At 41.2% G+C, this 24,142-nt stretch overlaps 1 protein-coding gene across 1 annotated transcript; it reads left to right on the top strand.

Moving 5' to 3' along the window:
* On the top strand, nt 1-24,142 carry FUCA2 (alpha-L-fucosidase 2). Its single transcript, XM_061428171.1, has 7 exons — nt 1-309; nt 6,989-7,176; nt 11,952-12,291; nt 13,873-14,083; nt 14,287-14,477; nt 17,057-17,165; nt 19,251-24,142. Exons 1-7 carry the CDS (start codon nt 92-94, stop codon nt 19,389-19,391), a joined length of 1,398 nt encoding a protein of 465 aa, XP_061284155.1. The 5' UTR covers nt 1-91; the 3' UTR covers nt 19,392-24,142.

The following is a 24,142-nucleotide window of genomic DNA, read 5'->3' as shown; positions in this document are numbered from 1 at the left end:
GTGACCGTGGCGGCTCTTACTTAGCCGGGGACGCGGAAGGACGAGCTTTCGGAGGCCGCGGGAGAGCGTCCAGGACGGGGGCTGCGAGGCTATGCGAGCCCCGAAGCTGCCCGGGCCGGCGCTCCCGCTGCTGATCCTGGTGCTTCTGCTGCCGCCGCCGGGTTCCGCGGGCGGCCCCGCGCCCTTCGACCCGACTTGGGAGTCCCTGGACGCCCGCCAGCTACCCGCCTGGTTCGACAAGGCCAAGTTCGGCATCTTTATCCACTGGGGCGTGTTCTCCGTGCCCAGTTTCGGGAGCGAATGGTTCTGGTGAGCACGCCTCCCTCAGTCTCCTCTAATCCCGCTTTGCACCCCACTGGCCTGCAGCCAGGACCCAGACCTCCAGCCTTTGCGGGTTTGTTTGTCTCTTAGTTTCACCTCCTGCTGTTGGAGCCGCGCTTTGCATTTCCGGGTGTTACGTTTATGGTTTACTGGGTAAGTGGTTGGTGCTGGGTGAACGCTGAATTTTTCTTCCGTATGACTTCAAGAGTCAGACACTTGATGTGGCTCTGGCTTCTCAGCTTCTTGGTAGTTGTACTTCTCAGTTGTTCTTATCACTCTGCAGCCATCGACAGAATAAAATAGCAGAAAAGTAATGGGCTTGTGTGGGGGTCGTAGGAGGAAGCTCTGGGCCTAAACCGTCCTTGTCCTTCGAACTGCAGACTCGCTCCATTGCTGTTCTGCTGCTACTTGTCAATTGTCAGTTGTTCTGCCACGAAGCAGAGTTTAAGCATAAATTCATGGGTATGTGAGACTTCTGTTCACTTGGGCATTCACTGGCTTTTTAACCTTAAAATGTTACCACATGTAGCCCAAGGAAAAATTTAAAAAATTATTCTAGAATATTAACCCTAAGAAACTCCAATTATTAACAGATCGCTATGTGAAAAGTTATGAACAAAGCTAGTGGAGGTGGTGGAATTCCAGCTGAGCTAATCCTATAAAAGATGGTGCTGTTAAAGTGCTGCACTCAATGAATCAGCAAATTTGAAAAACTCAGCAGTGGCCACAGGACTGGAAAATGTCAGTTTTCATTCCAATCCCAAAGAAGGGCAATGCCAAAGAATGTTCAAACTATCACACAATTGTGCTCATTTCACATGCTACAAGATTATGCTCAAAATCCTTTGAGCTAGATTTCAGCAGTACCTGAACCAAGAACTTGCAGATGTACAGGTTGGATTTAGAAAAGGCAGAGGAACCAGAGATCAAATTGCCAACATCCACTGGATCTCAGAGAAAGCAAGGAAATTCCAGAAAAACATCTACTTCTGCTGCATTGACTATGCTAAAGCCTTTGACTGGGTGCTTCACAGCAAACTGGAAAATTCTTAAAGAGATGGGAATACCAGACAGCCTTACCTACTTCCTGAGAAATCTGTATGCAGGTCAAGAAGCAACAGTTAGAACCAGACATGGAACAATGGATTGGTTTAAAATTGGGAAAGGAGTATGACAAGGTTGTATGTTGTCACCCTGCTTTTTAACTTATATGCAGAGTACATCATGAGAAATGCCAGACTGGATGAATCACAAGCTGGAATTAAGACTGCTGGGAGAAATATCAATCTCAGATAGGCAGATGATACCACTCTAATGGCTGAAAGTGAAGAGGAACTAAAGTGCCTCTTGATGAGGGTGAAAGAGGAGAGTGAAAAAGGTGTTGAAATTCAACATTAAAAAAACTAAGATCATAGCATCTGGTCCGTTTCTGGCAAATAGATTGGGAGAAATGGAAACAGTGACAGATTTTCTTTTCTTGGGCTCCAAAATCACTGTGGACAGTGACTGCTGCCTTGAAATTAAAAGATGCTTGCTCCTTGGAAGGAAAGCTATGATAAACCTAGACAGCATATTAAAAAGCAAGAGATATCAGTTTACCAACAAAGGTCCATCTAGTCAAAACTATGGTTTTCCCAGTAGTCACGTATGGATATGAGAGTTGGACCATAAAGAAAGCTGAGTGCTGAAGAATTGATGCTTTTGAACTGTGGTGTTGGAGAAGATTCTTGAGAGTCCCTTGGATGCAAGAGATCAAACCAGTCAATCCTAAAGGAAATCAATCCCGAATATTCATTGGAAGGACTGTGGCTGAAGCTCCAATACTTTGGCCACCTAATGTGAAGAGCTGACTCATTGGAAAAGACCCTGATGCTGGGAAAGAGTGAAGGAAAAAGGAAAAGGGGGTGGCAAAGGATGAGATTGTTAGATACCATCACTGACTGAATGGACATGGATTTGAACAAACTCAGAGATAGCGGAGGTCAGGGGAGCCTGGCATGCTGCAGTCCATGGGGTTGGAAAGAGCTGGACACAACTTAGCGACTGAACAAAATGTGAAAAGTGGGCTTGCCTGGTGGCTCAGTGATAAAGAATCCCCCTGCCAGTGCAGGAGACACTGGCTTGATCCCTGGGTCAGAAAGATCCCCTGGAGAAGGAAATGGCAACCCACTCCAGTATTCTTGCCTGGAAAATCCCATGGACAGAGGAGCTTGGTGGGCTACAGTCCATGGGGTCTCAGAAAGATTTGGACACGACTTACCAATTAAACAACAGCAACAACATGTGAAAAGTGGTGCACAAAAAATTGCTCTTTAGATTTTACCTTGAGAGCCATACCTTTACAGCTTTAAGTGTCTCACATCTTTCTTGCTTAAATACTTCAGGTATGTTAAGTTCTTCAAGATAGAAATGTTACTACATATATATGTATGCATAATACACATATATACACATAAATAATATATTCCTAAGTAAGATAATAAAATAAACAATGAATATTTAAACCTATGTTATACTATATACATAATGTACAACAAATTTAATTCATACAATATATATTCCATATGACAACTATAAAAAAAACACCCAGGGTGAGAGTTGTGAATTAAGTTTTATTTGGGGCAAAATGAGGACTGTGACCTAGGAGACTGCCTCTTAGAGAGCTCTGTGGAACTGTTCTGAAGACGTAAGGGTGGAGGTCAGTGTGTTGTTGTTGAGTTGCTAAGTTGTGTCCTACTCTTTGCGACCCCTTGGACGGTAGCCTACGTTTGTGACCCCGAATCCTCTGTCCATGGGATTTCCCAGGCAAGAATACTAGAATGGGTTGCCATTTCCTTCTCTAGGGGATCTTCCCGTCCCAGGGATCAAATCCACATCTCCTGCATTGCAGGAAGTTTCCTTACCGCTGAGCTACCAGGGAAGCCGGAAGTCAGTATATATGTCGTTTTTTGGTGAAAGGGGATATATGCAATCAGCACACATTTTGACAGAAGGTTACTGCTAGTTACAAGAAGGTCACTGCTTGTCACCAGGAACAGACGTCTCCCTTAATGATTTTAGTGCTTTTCTAGCTATGAGAAACATGCAAGAAATTGGGCTCATAAAATCTTCTGAAAATATCTGACTATCTGAAAAGCTGTTCTGACAGTTTTTCCTAATCTCCACCCTGTCCTTTCAGGGTGTGTTGAAAGTCAGCAACTACAGTGGCTAAGGACTTCATTCTTATAGAATCAGATGGCAAGTGACAATTTTTAGTTGGCTGATACAATACAGAGTATAAATTATTTATTGTATTACACTGTAAACATTTACACTATAAACACTGTACCACTTTCTATGAAGACACTGACTTTCTGCAACCAGTAACTTTTCTTATTCAGTTAGGCCAATTGATGTAAAAGAACTGCATAAGCTATGGAGTACTATTCATATGCTCTTTTGAAGTCAACTTGTAAAATATGGGACTCTTTCTTTCCATAACCTGTATTACCAAATATATTTGCTTCAGGATATTATAAATCTTTCTTTGTAAGCTTTGTGCTGTGAGGCATTTTGAATTTATTTTTGAAACGTTTCGATTAGCAAGGTGTTGCGGTCCTTTAATGGACTGGAACCTGGTGGTCTGGAGTCGACGATAAGAAAGTGAAAGAAGGAAAGAGGCTAATACTCCCTGGGTTACACAGAGAACCAATAAAGACCTAGGACAGGGCTTGTACCACTTACGTAGGCGCAGGGCGCCTTCTCGAAGAGGTCTTGAAAGCCTGGGCAGGAAAGTGAGCTCGGCAGGCTTCCATGCTCCAGAGAATCAGCCAGAAAGAGAGATAGAGAAAGAGATAGAGAGAGAAGAAGAGAAGGACACGGGGACCCAAGTCTCTGGTGGAAAAAGGGTGCTTTATTGAACTCTGTGTGAGTATATATACTGCTTTAAAAGGTAGCTTCTTCAGATAAAGATCATAAGACCAGACTTTACAAGTTACCAAGGAAACAAGGAGTAATAGAGGTCATAAAACCAGAAGACAATCCATATCAAAGAAAGAGGGTCGTAAATAATCACTTTTACCATATGGAAAAGCTAATGAAGGAAACCCTATGCATGCATTCCATCTCATGACCTCAGTCCTGGGAGCAGCATGCTGCTCAGCTCGTTCCTGTTACCAGGAACTGATAAGGAACAGAGGGCTCACGAGAGATAGGAAACAGTACACAGGTATCCTACTGTTAAACATTCCCTGACAGCAAGGTACATAAATTAACAGATTTCTTCATCTTTTATTGTGTGTGCTCACTCAGTCATGTCTGACTCTTTGTGACCCCGTGGACCCACCAGGCTCCTCTGTTTTCATGGGATTCTCCAGGCAAGAATACTGGAGTGGGTTGCCATGCCGTCCTCTAGGGCATCTTCCCAAGCCAGGGATTGAACCCGTGTCTCTTATGCCTCCTGCATTGGCAAGCAGGTTCTGTTGACCATTAGCACCTTTGTTCACCTGGGAAGATTAGGTAAGTATACATTTGATGCTAGGAAAGGATTTGATGTTTGTTAGTTGAAACTAGTGCTCTGCACAAAACAACTAGCTTTGAGTCATCTTATTCTTTGTAATGGTTAACTTCTTGTTTTCTACAAATAAACACAAAGTTGTTTATTTTGACCTGGAATAATAACGATAATTCTCATACAAAACAGAGTATATTTTTGATGGTCTGGAAGTGCAATAACCCTATAGAAGATTCTTAATTATCTATAGTTTCCCTTTTTATCTCCTCTAAATCTCTGATCTCACTCGATTTGACCTGGGGCAGTCAACAGCAGAGATGAGTATATTTGACTAGGCAGCTCAAAAACAAATATAAATGGTGGGCTGTTTACTGTAAGTGCTTCTTCTCATCTCTATTACTATGAAATTTGAGAAGTGACTCTAGACTATAATAGAGAATGCAGGTTCAAATTAGATGTGCTAGGAAAAAAATAGAAATGTCTTATCTTTTAACTTTCTGACTCTCCCAGTTTCTCTTTTGCAGTTCCATTTAAAAGATAAAAATGCATCATGGATCAATTAGGATACTTTCACTTGAAGGTACAGAAAACTCAAATAAAAGATATAATAATAGGAGCTTATTACTATACATAATAAGAAATTTAGAAGTACTTGGCTCAGTGATGAAATCAAAGTCCTGGGCTCTTTGTCATCCTCAGCCTGTTGACTTGTCCTGTCATGGTGACATGATGGTGGCCAGGCATCACATCACACAGCCTTGTCCAAAGGCAGATTGTATCTCCTTCTACTAGAAAGGAGACCATTCCCAGAATCTCCCAAGTTGGCTTCCCCTCCAGTTCTACTGGCCAGCATGGGTCAGGTGTCCATGTGGTAGCTGTGATGGAAGCTGGGAAAGTATGTATCTGACTCTTGGGCAGGTAAAGAATAGTGCCTGTGACACAGTATGTCCTTCAGCAAAGCCTTCTCAGCAGAAAGAACCTCCTGGTCATCTTTGGAGATCTAGTGCTGATTATGAATTTGTTCATCCAGTAAAAACACTCTTATGAAAGGAGTAGTGAAAGGAAGAATAAAAGATGGGTCAGAGGGGGGACTTGCATCTATTTCATGACCATGAGCTTACTGCCATGTTTATATAAAATGTTTATCTAAAAATTATGCTTTGAGGATTTCCCTGGTGGTCCAATGGTGAAGACTCCGCACTCCTGGTGCAGGGGGCCCGGGTTCCATCGCTGGTCAGGGAACTAGATCCCATATGCTGCAACTAAGAGTTCTCATGCCACAACTAAAGATCCTGCATGCTGTGACTAACATCCAGGGCAGCAAAATAAATAAATAAATAGTTTTCTTTTTTTAAGTTGTGTTTTCAATGTTGTTTTCCTTCTGAAGCTCTGCTTAGGCAGTTGAGGCCCCACTGCTCAGAGTAAGTGCATATAACCAGTAATCCTTGAAGACTGAGTCAGTATATTAAAATAACAGCATCTTCTTGATTTTACTGTCATTTCCTCCCCAACTTGTTCCCTGCTAGTGAATATAATACATTTATGTTATATTTTATGCACTTTGTCTTCTTTTGAAGACTTCATCATTTATGTTACAAAGGACTAATTATGTATACTCCATGTTGCAATCTAAAAGTGAAGAATTAAAAGCAAATGGGTGACTTGTTTGTTTAGAATGTTCTGGTTGATAAGCTGAGTAGAGTTCACAGAGGGATAGATGGAAGACTATGGAAGTTTTGTAAGCTTTCCTTAAGTGAAGTCAGACTCAATGGGGAAGTTAGGAAGGGAATCTTAGTAACATCTGAATAAGGGAGAATTTTAGTAAAGGGAGTTATAGTTGACCCTTGAATAGCACAAGTTTGGTCTTCTTTTAGGTGTATTTTTTTTTTCAATAAATACATAATTGGCCCTCCATATTCAAGGGATTTGCATCTCTGGATTTAACCAACCTCAGATAGAAATTTTCATCTACGTTTGCTTGAATCTGCAGATGCCCAAACTGCAGATCTGGAGGGCAGGCTGTAGTATGCCATTTGATGTAAGGGACTTGAGTACTCACAGATTTTAGTATCTGCTGAGAAACATGGGACTCATTCTCTATGAATACTGAGGGATACCTATATTTCAAGTGTTCATGTGTATGCTACTTATATGCTGTTTCCTTCATCCCCCTAGGTGGTACTGGCAAAAGGAAAAGATACCAGCTTATGTGGACTTTATGAAAAATAATTACCCTCCTGATTTCACATATGAAGATTTTGGACCACTATTTACAGCAAAATTTTTTGATGCAAACCAGTGGGCAGATATTTTACAGGCTTCTGGTGCCAAATACGTTGTCTTAACTTCCAAACATCATGAAGGTGAGTAAGAACAACATCTGCAAACACTGACAGTGGTTAGAATGTGAAGTAGTTCTTTTGGGAGAAGAAACTAAAGCAAGGTCATCCACATGAAAACAGAGTTTTCTCTTAGGAGCAATCCTAAGTGGCTACTGACGTTTGCTTGTAATTTAAGAGATCACATGTTGCCCCAATTAAGAAGCATTAAGAAAAAGAAAAAAAGCATTAAGTATGCTGAAAGATCATAATCTCCACATATAGAAAAAAATGGAAACTGATCGCATTTTATTATATGCATATTTAACAATTTCCAAGTAACGCAAGATTTGATTAAAGCCCTTTGAAGGGGAATGTGGTTTGCAGGTCAAAGTTTACAACTGAATTGCATTCTTTCCATTTTCTTCTCACCTCTGTAATGCATTCTGGGAAGGTACCCTGGGGATTATTTGCTATTGTCTTACATCATGACCAACATACAAGGTGGTGCTTTTGGTCAACTCTTATATGACTCAGTTGAGGAAAGTCTGCTATTGATGAAAATGACACGGGCCACCTGAAAGGAACAGGACTGCAAGGCTGTAATGATGCCCAGAAATATCAGAGATGGTGGAAGAATATCTAAAAAGAAATAGAGTGGTTGAATTACGGTTCTCCAGAGAAATAGAGCTAACAGGAAGATAGAGCTATTATAGAGGAAGTATAAGTATTATATAGGAAATAGAGCTATTATACAGGAAGTATAATATGTATAGATTTATCATAAGAAACTGGCTCATGCAATTATGGAGGCTGAGAAGTCCAGACCCAAGATAGCCAATTATATAGTTCCAGTATGAGCCCAAAGGCATCAGGAACAGGAGAGCGGATAATATAAGTACCTGTCCAAATCTAAGTTAAAAGGCAGGAGAAGACTAATGTCTCAGCTCAAAGACATACAGAGAAAACAATTTTTCTTTTTAATTAAAAAAACAAAAAACACGACTCCTTAAACTTTCCTGCTTTTTTTTTTTTTTCTTTCTTTTTGGCTACAATGCACGCCATACAGGATCTTAGTTCCTTGACCAGGGATTGAACCCATGCCCCCTGCATGTGGGAAGTGGGGAGTCTTAACCACTGGACCACCAGGAAAGTCTGAAGAATTCTTTCTTAACCAGCCTTTTATTCTATTTAGGCCTTCAATGGATTGGATGAGGCCCACCACTTCGGGTGGGCAATCTGCTTTACTCAGTCTAACTATTCATATGTTAATTTCCTGTAGAAACACCTTCAGGAACATATCCTGAATGATGTTTAACCAAATTTCTGGGCACCCTGTGGCCCAGGCAAGTTAATACATAAAATGAACCATTAAAGTGATCTTACATTAATAGGCTAGAATCTACCCATTATCATTCCTGTATCTACAAGATCAAGGAAACATCAGCACATTATTATTCTTCCAACAGCATGTTAATAATTAGATAATCTGGACCTCTCTGATGGTCCAGTGGTTAACAATCTGTCTGCCAATGCAGGGGATGCAGGTTCAATCCTTGGTCCGGGAAGGTCCCACATGCCTCGGGGCAACTAAGCCAGAGTTTAGAGCCCTCAAGCTGCAACTCCTGAAGCCCACGTGCCCTAGAGCTCGAGCTCCACAACAAGAGAAGTCACCTCAATGAGAAGCCTGAGTACCACGACTAGAGAGCAGCCCCTACCAGCCGCAACTAGAGAAAGGCCCGTACATAGCAACAAAGACCCAGTGCAATCAAAGATAAATAATTAGAGGATTTGTTTGCATTGGAATAAAAAAAATTGTCTCACTGTCTTCTGCAGCGGTGCGTGGGGGATTACGAGGGAAGAATGGAAACTCAAAATAAGGAATCAGGATATTTTTCCTTTTGGCCACAGTCCAGTGGCTTAATGATTTTTTTCCTGCAGGTTGAGATGGATACTTAGGACATGTTGATTTCCTGATGTCTAGAACTTCTCCAGGCTGTATGGTACAAAGTATTACTTAGCTTATTTAAAAACATAGCAAAACAACTCTTAATCATGCTGTGAGGACAAATGATGTAGCCCACATTTATACACTTTCTAGGACCATATTGTTGGAAGTTTTCATGCCTATAGAAGAGACCCTGCTGAGCCCAGTTAGGCTGGAAGACCACTGTGTGAGCTTCTGGTGGTGCTACTGAACCGAAGACCCAAAGTGGTTTTAGCACCGCCAGACATTAGGGCCTGCCAAGTTAAGACATAAGGAATAAGACTTTAAATATCACTGACAGTGCTTTGAAGCTTACTGCAAACATCTTTAGAACCGGTGTGAGCTCTTTTAAAAGTTTCTTCAAAATGAATCCAAAGAGTGTGTCCATCTTCAGTTCAGTTCAGTTCAGTCGCTCAGTCATGTCTGACTCTTTTGCGACCCCATGAACCACAGCATGCCAGGCCTCCCTGTCCATCACCAACTCCCGGAGTTCACCCAAACCCATGTCCATCGAGTCGGTGATGCCATCCAACCATCTCATCCTCTGTCATCCCCTTCTCCTCCTGCTTTCAGTCTTTCCCAGCATCAGGGTCTTTTCAAATGAGTCAGCTCTTCGCATCAGGTGGCCAAAGTATTGGAGTTTCAGCTTCAACATCAGTCCTTCCAATGAACATTCAGGACTGATCTCCTTTAGGATGGACTGGTTGGATCTCCTTGCAGTCCAAGGGACTCTCAAGAGTCTTCTCCAACACCACAGTTCAAAGGCATCAATTCTTCAGTGCTCAGCTTTCTTTATAGTTCAACTCTTGCATCCATACATGACCACTGGAAAAACCATAGCCTTGACTAGATGGACCTTTGTTGGCAAAGTAATGTCTCTGCTTTTTAATACTCTGTCTAGGTTGGTCATAACTTTCCTTCCAAGGAGTAAGTGTCTTTTAATTTCATAGCTGCAGTCACCATCTGCAGTGATTTTGGAGCCCAGAAAAATAAAGTCAGCCACTATTTCCACTGTTTGCTCATCAGTCTGCCATGAAGTGATGGGACCAGATGCCATGATCTTCATTTTCTGAATGTTGAGCTTTAAGCCAACTTTTTCATTCTCCTCTTTCACATTCATCAAGAGGCTCTTTAGTTCTTCTTCACTTTCTGCCTTGGACTTGTCCTAATTTATAAAAGTAAAGTGTTACACCAAACACCTTAGGTATGTTGGTTCACAAACATTCCTTTAGATTTTAGTAGGACAGTAACAATGTATTCATGTTCCTAGATCCTAACCAAAGATTTTGAGGCTTTTATATTATTCCTTAAGTATTTCAATTTATATAGTGCTTCTATGGTTTTCATGTAGAAAAGCCAGCAATCTAAACGCAAATTCCTTTTAAAATATAAATTATTTCACAGTGCTTATGTAATGGCATTCTTCTTATCCATTTAGTTGGTAGATAATTCACTTTTAGGTAATTTAAAGCACAACATCCAAGCTTATGATTTTAGAGTAGGATGAGATTACAGATGGTGGGTACATTTCAAGTATAGAACTACTGGGGAAGAGTACCTTACCCCCACCTGGGTTAAATGAATAATGAGGGTAAAGGAGATCTACTCCTGAACATGGAGTATCAGTGTTCTATGAATCATACTATAATAAAATAATTCTAAAATCAGGGAATATACTCTTTGATTTAGAAGACAGGAATCATGCAGGAGTGCCTCTATGGTTCTTCCCTGTAAGTGGTCACAGTCATTGTTAGAATGGTGGATGTGGAAGATGTTCCCATCTCAGCTATGATCTGCTAATGTTGATTGTGATTTTGTACTAGACCCTGTGCTAGACATTGGCTGAGGATATAACAGGGAACACTGCAGACATGACACTGTCCCTCCAGGAGCTTATCATCTAAGAGGGAGAAAGGTCAGACTATACAGACCTTATTTTCTTGGGCTCCAAAATCACTGGCAACCCACTCCAAAAGCTATGGTTTTTCCAGTAGTCATGTATGGATGTGAGAGTTGGACCATAAAGAAGACTGAGCGCCAAAGAATTGATGCTTTCAAATTGTTGTGCTGGAGAAGACTCTTGAGAGTCCCTTGAACTGCAAGGAGATCAAACCAGTCAATCCTAAAGGAAATCAGTCCTGAATATTCATTGGAAGGACTGATGCTGAAGCTCCAGTATTCTGACCACCTGATGTAAAGAGCTGACTGATTGGAAAAGACTGTGATGCTGGAAAAGATTGAAAGCAAAAGGAGAAGGGGATGACAGAGGATGAGATGGCTAGATAACATCACTGATTTAATGGACACAAATCTGAGCAAACTTCGGGAGATAATGGAAGTTCTCATCCGGTAGTCCGTGGGGGTCACAAAGAGTTGGACACGATTTAGCCACTGAACAACAACAGTGGAGTACCCTGAGAAGTACTTTAAAAAATCTTGGTTCTACTTCGTTTAAATTCTCATTTGTTAGTTACCTCCCTGGTGGCTAACACTCAGTGCTCTCAATGCAGGGGAACCAGGTTTGATCCCTGGTCAGGGAACTAGAGCCCACATGCCATAACTAAGAGTTTGCACGCTGCAACTAAGCATTCCTGCATGCCGCGACTAAGGCCCTGTGCAGCCAAATATATACATAAAAATATGTTTTAAATTCTCATTTGTTTCTTGCATGAAAGCAAAATATATACTAAGGAAAAAAATGGTCATAAAACATGTTCGTAGAAACTGATTTATATGTCACGTGTACTGCCTTTATAACTTGGTGTTGGTATGGGTGCACATTTACTAGAACAGAGTTGATATGCTTACAGAGGCTTTTAATATAATGTTTCAGGCTTCACCTTGTGGGGCTCAGAGTACTCGTGGAACTGGAATGCAGTAGACGTGGGGCCGAAGAGGGATATCATCAAGGAACTTGCAGTTGCGGTTAGGAACAGGACTGACCTGCGCTTCGGGCTGTACTACTCCCTTTTTGAGTGGTTTCATCCGCTCTTCCTTGAGGATGAATCCAGCTTGTTCCAGAAACGACAATATCCAGTGTCTAAGATGCTGCCTGAGCTCTACGAGTTAGTGAACAAGTATCAGCCAGAGGTGCTATGGGCAGATGGCGATGGAGGGGCCCCAGATACCTACTGGAAAAGCTTAGACTTCCTAGCCTGGTTGTACAATGAGAGGTGTGTGTGCTACTAGACTTCTGTCGTGACATTCCTAATACCTGTATAACATTAGTTCTTGCTTCTTGAAATATTCCCCTTCAGGCTTATTTGTGACATGGGGAGAAAATCATTATAAATAATGCATATTAGATATATCAATATTTACTCAAAATATCAAGAGTTACAAGAACACTGGAATATTCTTAACAAGAATTAGTTAGCAAGAATACTGGAGTGGGTTGCCATTTCCTTCTCCAGGGGATCTTCCTGATCCAGGAATTGAACCCGTGTCGCCTGCACTGGCAAGTGGATTCTTTACCATTGAGCCACCTGGGAAGCCCTAAGAGTTACAAATCAGGAGTCCAATATAGCTCAACAGTCTGATTTTGAATTGAGACTAAAAAAAAAAAAATTACAGCATCAAGAACTCTGAAGACTAATTTTGTAGGTCCCCATTTTCATCACCTCTCTGGGCAACGCTGTTTATCCATCACTGTTTCTCATGCTGTGCTTTTCAGTTCCTCTCATTGCTTCTTCGCATCCTCTTTCCTTTGATAATCTTTGCTACTTGGATGTCACCCTTGTCTGTCTCCTCTTTTCCTTCATCGTCAGCATTTCACCTCTTCCTGTTCTTTCCTTTTGTTTTCTAGCATGTTCCAGGCTGCCCCATTAGAACAGGGAGTTCTGACTAAGCTTCTCTATAAGGCTCACACTATATGGACCAAATTGGTATCTGTATCTCGAAGGTACTTGGTATTGTGTTGTGAAGTTAGGGAGAGTCCTGCTAGTGTTCTCTGGGCCCACAGAGGATGCACAGACAAATCCTCTGGAGAGCTCTTGGTACATAACTGCCGTTTCTCTAGGTACTCCTTTCCAAAAGGAAATACTGGGAGTCCTCCACTTCAGTTTGTGAACCAAAACGATCCCCTCTAAATGGAGAAGTGCAGGAGGTACCACCTGCTATGATGAATAATGTTGTGGGAATATTTTATGCCACCGTGAATTCCATCCATAACAGTCAACTTTGCTGAGATCTTTCAATATTAGGCACAATTATAAGAGAAAGAGACTAGAGGAGAACGTTTAAATAATAGTAAGACTCTTTGAAATGCTGCGTGTGCTGGGCATACATAGGTGTTTTACATAGATTGCGTCAGTCGCTTAGTCCTGTCTGACTCTTTGTGACCCCATGGACTGTAGCCCGCCAGGCTCCTCTGTCCTTGGGATTCTCCAGCAAGAATACTGGAGTGGGTAGCCATTCCCTCTTCTAGGGGATCTTCCCAATCCAGGGATGGAACCTGTGTCTCCTGCAGTGGCAGGAGGATTCCTTACTGTCTGAACCACCAGGGAAGCCCAAGTTCTGTTCTAATAACAGGTGAAGAAATTGATTATTCAGAGGAATTAGGTAATTTGCTCTAGGACACGGAGCTTAGCAAGTAACAGGCCAGGACTACAACTTCCTCAGGTCTAGCTTACTTCAAAATCATGGGGTTTGTATTATATTCGACTATGGTTATTTTCTAAGAGTGGATTTCAGTCAGACCTCTTTTCAGTGACGTTGCTTTGGTGTAAATTTTTTTATCATCCTTTTCATTTCAGCCCAGTTCGGGACACAGTGGTCACCAATGACCGTTGGGGAGCTGGTAGCATTTGTAAGCATGGTGGCTACTATACGTGTAGTGATCGTTATAACCCAGGACATCTTTTGCCACATAAATGGGAAAACTGCATGACAATAGACAAGTTTTCCTGGGGCTACAGGAGGAATGCTGGAATCTCTGACTATCTCACAATTGAAGAATTGGTGAAGGTACAGTAAAATGTCTGGTGACCATTATAGTAATATTCATAATAGTGTACACGTGTAAGAATTGTGTTTTCTAAGCTGTATGACTCAACGGCCTGTAAACACAGGACATGACTCTTTTTTTTCTATGTGTATTCTCTTAGATAGTGACTAATGATGGAATTGTTTTCTTCCTCTAAGAACTATATTTATTCTTAATTTTTAAGCAACTTGTACAAACAGTTTCATGTGGAGGAAATCTCTTGATGAATATTGGACCCACACAAGATGGCACCATTTCTGCAATTTTTAAGGAGCGATTGAAGCAAATGGGAATCTGGCTAAAAGTCAATGGAGAAGCCATCTATGAAACCTATGCTTGGAGATCCCAGAATGATACTGTCACCCCAGACGTATGGTAAGTACTATTTGGTAGAAGAAGGCATTTAACATTTCTCAGAGATAAAGAGAACAGTATAATAAAGAGGAAATTGGATGAATGCCCACCTATACAAAATATTTTATTTACTTAAAATCAGCGTAAACACTTAATTATTTATCAAGTTGAGCTGAAATAATTGCTAGATTCCTTCTAACAGTGGATAAATTTTAGGGAGAAACAAAATTTCTTACAAAAATTGTAGGTAATTTAGAAAAATGAAAAAAAAAAAAAACTGCTGAGTGGTTAATCCAAAAGAGACTTTTGGTTTAGTCAGGTAAATTCTAACTTTTGCAGGTGTTACATCTCATCAAATTAGCAGGAGGTGCCATAGGGCAGGAAAAATATATTCTAATAAATCTAAACCTGAACTTTCTTTAAAATTAATTGTCTCAACTGGCTAAATTTTAACTAGTATCTCCTGTAAAAGCATATGGTGGTTTCTGATGTAGGATCTTAACATACGCAAATAAGAGTAGTTCTCCCTGGTGGCTCAGACTAAAGAATTCCCCTGCAATTCAGGAGACCTGAGTTTGATCCCTGGGTTGGGAAGATCCCCTGGAGGAGGGCTTGGCAACCCACTCCAGTATTCTTGCCTGGAGAATCCCATGGACAGAGGAGCCTGGCAGGCTGCAGTCCATGGGGTCACAAAGAGCCGGACACAACTGAGCAATTAAGCACAGCACAGTATTGGTGAAGCTCTAAAGTTCACTTGTGTTACCACCAAAGCGAGTACAGCCTGGTCAAGCATATACCAAAGATTAGACTAAATACTCTTCTTTGAATTTATGACTTCAATTGTCAATTCACCGAAGAAAATAAAGCAAGGCAGTCTACACAGAAGCAGCTGACTGTAAAATTTTAGAATACTGGATCTGGGAGAAGCCATAATGAGAACTCAGCACCAATCTTTCATTTTATAGAAGCTAGTTTTAAATTTGGTTTTAGAATTTGCTTCTGTGTTTATATTTGACTATGAGGGTGTCTGATCTGGAACTTGACAATTATTAAGCATTATTCCATTAAGTTTTCTTTCAATAAGTAAAGATAAAAGTCAAACTACTTAACACTCCCTATAAGGCTGTTGCCTGGCTCCACTGCACTGAGCCCAGGTGGCCACTCTCCCTGCCTCATCAGTGGAGCTCTCTCCCCACAGGTTCGTGTGTGTTTCCCCTCCTTGCTGCATCTTTAGATGGCTATCTAAGACTCCCAAGGCCATCTTTGAAATCCTTTGAGTTTAAGCCCTGGTTCACTGTTGCTGTCCCCAGAACTTAATGTTAGTTGCTCAGTTGTGTCCAACTCTTTGCAACCCCATGGACTTAGCCCACCAGGCTCCTCTGTCCATAGGATTCTCCAGACAAGAATACTGGAGTGGGTTGCCAGAACTACTCTTCATATAATTCTGACTGTGTATATTCACAGCTCTTCTAATTTGCTGGCCCCTCAGTTCTTGGGCTTCCCGAGTGATGCTAGTGGTAAAGAACTCACCTGCCATGCAGGAGACTTAAGAGATGCAGGTTCGATCCCTGGGTTGGGAAGATCCCCTAGGGGAGGGTATGGCAACCCACTCCAGTATTCTTGCTTGGACCATCCCATGGACAGAGGAGCCTGGCAAGCTATAGTCCATAGGGTTGCACAGAGCTGGACACGACTGAAGCGACTTAGCAGGCATGCAGTTCTTGTAGTTCCTTCTTTCTAGGGATCCTGTCCCCTTCTTTTGGTCGTACCTTAGACCTCGCATTTTCAGTATTTGTACTCCTTTCATGATCTCAGTCTGAATCATCCCACTAACTCCTTCCTCTTGTATTTCAGTTCACTTCAGCTTCCAAACGGCTCTTTAGAGAGAGTGGAGGTTGAAACAATCATTCATGGCCAGTGATTTAATCAATAGTGATTAATGAGGCCACCATAAAAAACCAAAAGAATGGGGTTCAGAGAGCTTCTGGATTGGTGGCAGTGTTGGGAGAACAGGGCACCTGGGGAGGGTGTGGAAGCCCCCTGCCCCTCCCCACATACCTTGTCCTGTGCGTCTTTTCCATCTGGCTGTTCCTGAGATACATCCTTTTATAATAGACCTGTAATCCAGGAAGTAGAATTCTGAGAGCTGCTCTAGCAAATTAGCTGAACTCAAGGAGGGGTTGTAGGAACCTCCAATCTATAGCCTGTGGGTCAGAAGCCCACATGACAATCTGGACACGTGACTGCTATCTAAATTTGGGGAGGGGGCAGTCTGGTAGGAATAAACCCTGACCCTTTGGAATGTGACACTGCCTCTGGGTAGATGGTGTCAGAATGGAGTCGAACTATAGGACGCCTAGCTGGTGCCTGAGAACTGCCTGGTGATGCGGGAACTTCTCCCCCATACCACACACTACTCTGGGATTGCGGTCAGAATCCTTTTGGGTGCTTTTTATTGCTACCATGGGGCTATTTTTTCTTCCCTCTATTAAAGAAAACATGGGTAAATATTTACTAACTGGAGGTATCTCTGGAAGATAATTCTGAACCTGACCCATAAATAATGAAAAATATTACTATGCATTTTTTTTCTTAACCAGGTACACATCCAAACCTAAAGATAAGTTGGTCTATGCCATGTTTCTCAAATGGCCCATATCAGGACAGCTCTTTCTTGCTCAGCCCAAAGCTACTCTGGGGGCAACAAAGGTAAGAGGGAATTTTGTCTTTATTGTTCCTTTAAATTTCTGACTTTAACACCCTGAGGAAGACATTAACTTTTAACTTCAAGGTGAGCCATATATGTATTCCATTTACGTCTCATGATAGTAGTTTTAAAATGAGCTTTATCAATGGCAATGTTTGGTAAAAACTGTTGAAAATTTTGTTTCATTCCCCAGAAAACCAAGCCTATAAAACAGTTACATCATCTCCATGCTCATCAAAATATCTTCTCCACAGTCATGCTGTGTTGTTCAGATCCAGTTCAGCTCAGTTCAGTCACTCAGTCGTGTCCGACTCTTTGCGACCCCATGAATCGCAGCACGCCAGGCCTCCCTGTCCATCACCAACTCCTGGAGTTCACTCAGACTCACGTCCATCGAGTTGGTGATGCCATCCAGCCATCTCATCCTCTGTCATCCCCTTCTCCTCCTGCCCCCATCCCTCCCAGCATGAGTCTTTTTCAATGAGTCAACTCTTCGCATGAAGTGGCCAAAGTATTGGAGCTTCAGCTTTAGCATCATTCCTTCCAAAGAACACGTAGGGCTGATCTCCTTCAGAATGGACTGGTTGGATCTCCTTGCAGTCCAAGGGACTCTCACTGCATGCATCCAAAAATGATTTTTTTCATGACTGGAGTTCAGATTCTTCCTCTGACATCTCACCCCAGAACACATCTGAATAAATGTAAGATGTCATGGCCCTACTATTTTAAGTTCTTAAAAAACTTGGAGGTTAAAGGTTAACCTTCCCTGCTGGCTCAGCAGTAAAGAATCTGCCTGCCATGCAAGAGATATGGGTTCAACTGAGAGTTTGACTCCTGGGTTGGGAATAGCCTTTGGAGGAGGAAACGGCAATGCACTCCAGTATTTTTTGCCTAGGAAATTCCATGGACAGAGGAGCCTGGTGGGCTACAATCCATGAGGTTGCAGAGAGTCAGACAGGACTGAGCGACTAAACAATAATAACAAAAGGTTAATCTAACAGTTGTGGCCATCAGCTCTGGCAATGAGTTCATTTTAATATATTTTATAACTTATTTGTAAGAAAATAAAAGTTTTCTGGGAGATGAATTGTCCAAATTCTTCTCCTTAAACCATTTTTCCATGTTTCATTTCTAACACTTGTGGCTGATCTGGCAGAAAAGGAAATAAAGAGTTCAAATCTGTTTTTCTTTTTTCAAATCTTTTGTTTAACTGCAGCTTAGAGGCCTGGGCATAACATTACCTTCTTATTTTATCTACGTTCTCTTTGTTGTTGTTGAGTCGCTCAGTCATGTCCGTCTCTTTTGCAACTCCACAGACTGTAGCCCACCAGGTTCCTCTGTCCATGGGATTTTCCAGGCAAAATACTGGAGTGGGTTGCCATTTCCTTCTCCAAGGGATCTTTCCAACCCAGAGATCAAACCAGCTTCTCCTGTACTGCAGGCACATTCTTTACTGCTGAGCCACCAGGGAAGCTTTGGCCACTCTTAATACTGTTATTTGAAGGTCCGCGGGTTTTGTTTTTGTATTATTCTACACGGTAAACAAAGTTTTCTGTTTCAAAATAACCACAAATATATAGAAAACTACTTACTTAAATTCATTTTGTGTAAGACTAAGGATATAGAACAGTTACAGTAATAATAGATCGCACGTATGTACTATTGATGAGTGGAGGTCACTGGGCCGTCTGGGGAGGGAGGGTGGCTGCATAAGGGAGGTGAGCCTCTCCTTGAACATCCTGTGTCAGAGCCAGGCAGGCCTTAGTTGTGCACATTGGTTCAAGAGTCATTTTCTCTCCTCTGACACTATTCAGTCTATATGATTCTTCCTCAAATCCTGCACACTTTCAAGAGTAAGAAAGGAGCAAGTGAGATATATACATGCATTTGGATCATAAATTAAAGCAGTAAAACAATAAATTAAATTAATAAATTAATAAAATAAATTAAAGCAGTAAAATCATAAGTAAAAACAATGAATCTCCTGTCTACATTGCTCTTTAAAAAATGTCAACTGCTTCTTCCCAATACAGTGAGGAAGTCAGAGACATATATGGAGACATTTATGTGTATGTTTTAAATTTCAGGTTAAACTCCTGGGACATGGACAGCCCCTTCACTGGACACCTTTGAAGGAAAATGGCATTAAGGTAGACCTGCCTCAGCTAACCATTCATCAGATGCCCTGCCAGTGGGGCTGGGCTCTAGCACTAACTAATGTGACCTGATCTGCAGTAGAGTGCTTAGTCTTATATCTAAGACTGGAATGTATATCAAGTTTCTGTAATTATAGCACATAGAGAAAGCAAATGTAAAATTGGCCAAGAATTTCCTAAATTACCCACATAACTTTTAACTGTCCAATGCACTTTGCTATGTCTCTTCACACTGAATTTATTCCCATGTGTGAATCAGAGGTGGGGATCTTTGTTGTAGTGAGAAATTGGTGGTGGTAAGGACTGAATCATGTCTAATGCCAAATTCACATTTTGAAACTCTAAGCCTCAATGGGGCTTCCCTGGTGGCTCAGCGGTAAAGAATCCACCTGAAATGCACGGGACATGAGTTTGATCCCCGAGCTGGGAAGATCCCCTGGAGAAGGATGGGATTTGGAGATGTTAAAGAAGTAACTAAGGTTAAATGAAGTCATCAGGGTGGGACCTTAATCTAATATGACTGGAGTCATAAGAAGAGGAAGAACACGGATGGAAGCACACAGAGGAAAGACCATTTAAGGACACCGTGGGAAGGCGGCCAACTGCAAGCCAAGGAGAGACCTTAAGAGAAACCAAACCTGCTGAAACCTTGGGCTTTCAGCCTGCAGAACTGTGAGAAAATAAGTTACTGTGGTTCAAGCACCCTGTCTGTGGTATTTATGACAACTCTAGCAGACTAATAAGGGCGTCCCAGGTGGCTCAGTGGTGAAGAATCCACCTGCCGAAGTGGGAGATGCTGGTTCAGTCCCCGGGTTGCGAAGATCCCCTGGGGGAGGGAATGGCTACCCACTCCAGTATTCTTGCCTGGAAAATTTCATGGACAGAGGAGCCTGGCGGGCTACGGCCCATGGAGTTGCAAAAGAGTCAGACACAACTTAGTGGCTAAACAACAACAACAAAGACTAACACAGGGTCATAGGTATGTAATAAACTGGACTTAATGCTTATGCTTACAGTAACTGTCTTTTTATAAAAAAATTTTTGTCTTTTTCCTTCATGGTAATAAAACTGATATATTTACTATAGATATTTAAAAATATACAGAAATGCCTAAAGACAAAATCACTAAGGTCACCATTATTAATATTTTAGTATTTATTCTTCCAGGGGTTTTTTTGGGTGGAGGCAGGTGAGGGTATAGGATTGGAGGTGTGGGCTTATTTTGTAGGTGGGCTAATTTGAGGTCCAATTTAAATGAGTTTTTTTCCCCTGTATTTATTTGCCTTTAAGCAATTTGAAGTTGAAAACCTTTCTGAAAATTATTGTGTATTCAGATTTTCTCTAAGAATGACGCAAAATACTGATACTGATGTAAATTTAAAGAAACACTGATTAAAGAACTCACTTCCCTTAATAAAAGATGTTCCACAAAGTTAGATATTTAACTGAAGTGCTATAGGCTCCATTTTGTTACGTTAATCAAATGCAGATATCTCATTGTTCCCTGTAGACACTTCAAGTAGAGAGGGAAGTAAAACACTATTCATATTTATTTTCTAAAATCATCTTGAAGTTGAAAATATTAAAAAAAAAATTCATTGCTGAAGTTTCTATAACTACCAAAATTTTAAAACCATTCTAAAGTATTGACATGAATAAGTACTTTAAGAGTTCTGAATCCCAATTTCCATTTTATTAGAGGTCCAGTAAGGACAGATTTACATGATCCCCAACACTAGATTAAGAAAAAACAAAAAAAGGGAAAAAGCTCTGAGTTAGAAGAATCTTAAAAGTGAGGTCATCTGAAGCAACTCGTTTTGAGATGAAAATCTGTCAGTCATTTAAATCTCTACCTTGTCCACAATGACCTTTACAAATAGAGAATATAGGGGGAAAATGGAGGTATATGGCAACCCACTCCAGTGTTCTTGCCTGGAGAATCCCAGGGATGGAGAAGCCTGGTAGGCTGCAGTCCATGGGGTCGCACAGAGTTGGACACGACTGAAGCGACTTGGCAGCAGCAGCAGCAAGTAAATTATAATTAGATATAGGGTTTAGTTAATGGGTAGCTATGAGTAAGATGAATGATAAAATACAGATCAGCATTCAGGGGTGCTGTTAAAAAGCTTTGCTAATAACCATATATTATATATGGAACAGAATGAGACATCAAATTTAACGTATATCTTGCTTATATGTGAAGTATACTGTAAGTGGAACTTGTAACAAGGATTTTAAAACAGTCCATTAAATTCTTAGTATTATCATTGGTATGAAGGGCAAGAATTATAGTAAGGCTAATTAAAAATCAGATCTCTCATTACTTAGTTTAAGCCAATAGTTCTATTAGGTAGTTAGAATAGGAAACAGGAGTCCAGAATGGTGGTGGCTAAAAGACAAGAAAGAGAAAAGCCCGTGAAAATAGAATAAAGGAAGGTCCAAGGATCAGAGTGAGGACCTCAGGTAGAACAAACAACACTCCTGGCTAGCCCAATTTGCATAGGGCAGGCCCAGGGGGAGAAAAAAACATATAAAAAGAGGAGCCAAAGGGCTGGGGGTCTCTCTCTCTCAATCCTGCATGCTGGGGTGCGCTTCTCTTCACGTCTTTGGGTCGACATGCCCTCATGCCTCAAAGATGGATTTTCCTGCTATTATCTAAATAAAATAGAACTGTAACATGGAGCTGTAGCACTGATTTGTCTAAGAACTATAACATGGTCCGTTCGAGACCTGAGAGCTATAACATGGTCTATCCAAGACCCGAGAGCTGTGACACGCTGAGGGCTTTAATATCCATCACTCCAAATCTTTGTTGTGACGAGACAGAACCGAGGAGCATACACTCGGCCAACAGTTCTTATCCCCCACAACTGATTCTTTTCCCAGAGTTATTATATAGGCAAAAAATTGACTTGTTTTAAATTTCAGTAACAATAGATTTTTCTTTAATAATGAGAGAAATATTGAAGGCAAGCAAAACTAGATTGTTAGACTTGATATCACTTTAATAAAATTTTATCTTATTTTATGAGTGCCATATTGAAACAACACAATTACTTTAAAAATTCAGACTAATCAAATAAATGTGGATTAGGGCAACAGAAAACAAGACACATATTTTGCTTGCTGTTCATTTTTTATTTTGTAGGTAAAAGACTGGGTCAGATAAAAACCTTCCTAACTTGCAAACAATTGTTCATATCGAATTTTTATATATACACAGTAACAAACATATTTATACAAGTTTGAAGGAGAAAGTATAATTGTTTTAAGTAATCTCCATTTAACCAACTCACTAGAGTAACGGATGCTCTCCATTTTCTTGGAAAAGAATACTAATTGACGCCTGGGCAAGATGCAGGCTTTCAGTTAGCAGGCTTCTGTCTGGCACGTGCTTCACCTCGGTTTCCACTTGCTGCAATCAATTTGAAAGTGAAAAGTGAAAGTGGCTTAGCTGTGTCTGACTCTTTGCAATTCCATGAACTGTAACTTACCAGGCTCCTCTGTCCATGGAATTCTCCAGGTAAGAATACTGGACTGAGTTGCCAATTCCTTCTCCAGAGGATCTTCCCGACCCAGGGGTTGAACCTGGGTCTCCTGCATTGCAGGCAATTCTTTACCGTTTGAACCACCAGTAAAGCCCATGTCACAGGATATGTTTACCACCAGTTAGCTGAGTTTGTTACTGCAGTGGGTTGAATAGTACTCCCCAATAAATCATACCTACTCAAAAGCTCTCAAAAACTACTCAGAAGGCTTCTCTGATAGCTTAGTTGGTAAAGAATCCACCTGCAATGCAGGAGACCCTGGTTTGACTCCTGGCTTGGGAAGATCTGCTGGAGAAGGGATAGGTGGCCCACTCCAGTTTTCTTGGGCTTCCCCTGTGGCTCATCTGGTAAAGAATCTGCCTGCAATGTGGGAGACCTGAGTTCAATCCCTGGGTTGGGAAGATCCCCTGGAGAAGTGAAAGGCTACCCACTCCAGTATTCTAGCCTGGAGAATTCCATGGACTGTATAGTCCATGGGGTCACAAAGAGTTGGATACGACTAAGTGACCTTCACTTTCACTCAAAAGCTCAGAATGTGATCTTACTTAGAATCAGTGTTTTTGCACATGCAATTAAGAATTAAGGTGAGTTCTGAGGTAAGATCATAGTGGATGTGGGGTCACAAATATGTAGATGACCACATGAAGATAGGCAGAGACTGGAGTTATGATGCTGAAAGTCAAGGAATATGTGGGGCCATCAGAAGCAAGAAGAGTCAAGGAAGGTTGGAAGGATTCTTCCTTGGAGTGCAGAGGGTACATGGCCCTGCTGACACCTTAATTTTGGGTTTCTAAGCACCAGAATGGTGAGAGAATCAATTTCTGTAGTTTTAAGCCACACAGTTAGTGGTAATTTATTACAGCAATTCTAGGAAACTAACACAGTCACCAAACTGATTATCTTTGCTAATTTATGATAAATTTATGTTTTTATCATGTTACATAAGCAGATGAAATGAGTGTGAAGAGTTGTAGTTTCTGTGAAAACCAAGTTGAATACTTTGGAAAAGCTAGATGAAAGTGTGTTGCTTTCCCCATGCCCAATTTAAATGTATTGGTTAATTATTGGTAAAACAGTTGTAAAAGACTGGCCAGAAATGTACTAAAAATCCACAGGTATTCGTACCAATGTACAACTATATAACGTAACACATATGATTTGTATAAGACAAGTCAGAGAACGCTTATAAGCATACCTACAATGAGAAGGCAGAAAGGACCTGGATCCATCATTAAATAACTGGCAAATAAAGACGACTTGTACTTTAAGTTAAAA

This window comes from Bos javanicus, chromosome 9 (genome assembly GCF_032452875.1).
Source record: "Bos javanicus breed banteng chromosome 9, ARS-OSU_banteng_1.0, whole genome shotgun sequence".
In the NCBI taxonomy this organism is placed as follows: domain Eukaryota; kingdom Metazoa; phylum Chordata; class Mammalia; order Artiodactyla; family Bovidae; genus Bos; species Bos javanicus.
This window is presented reverse-complemented; position numbering and strand designations above follow the sequence as displayed.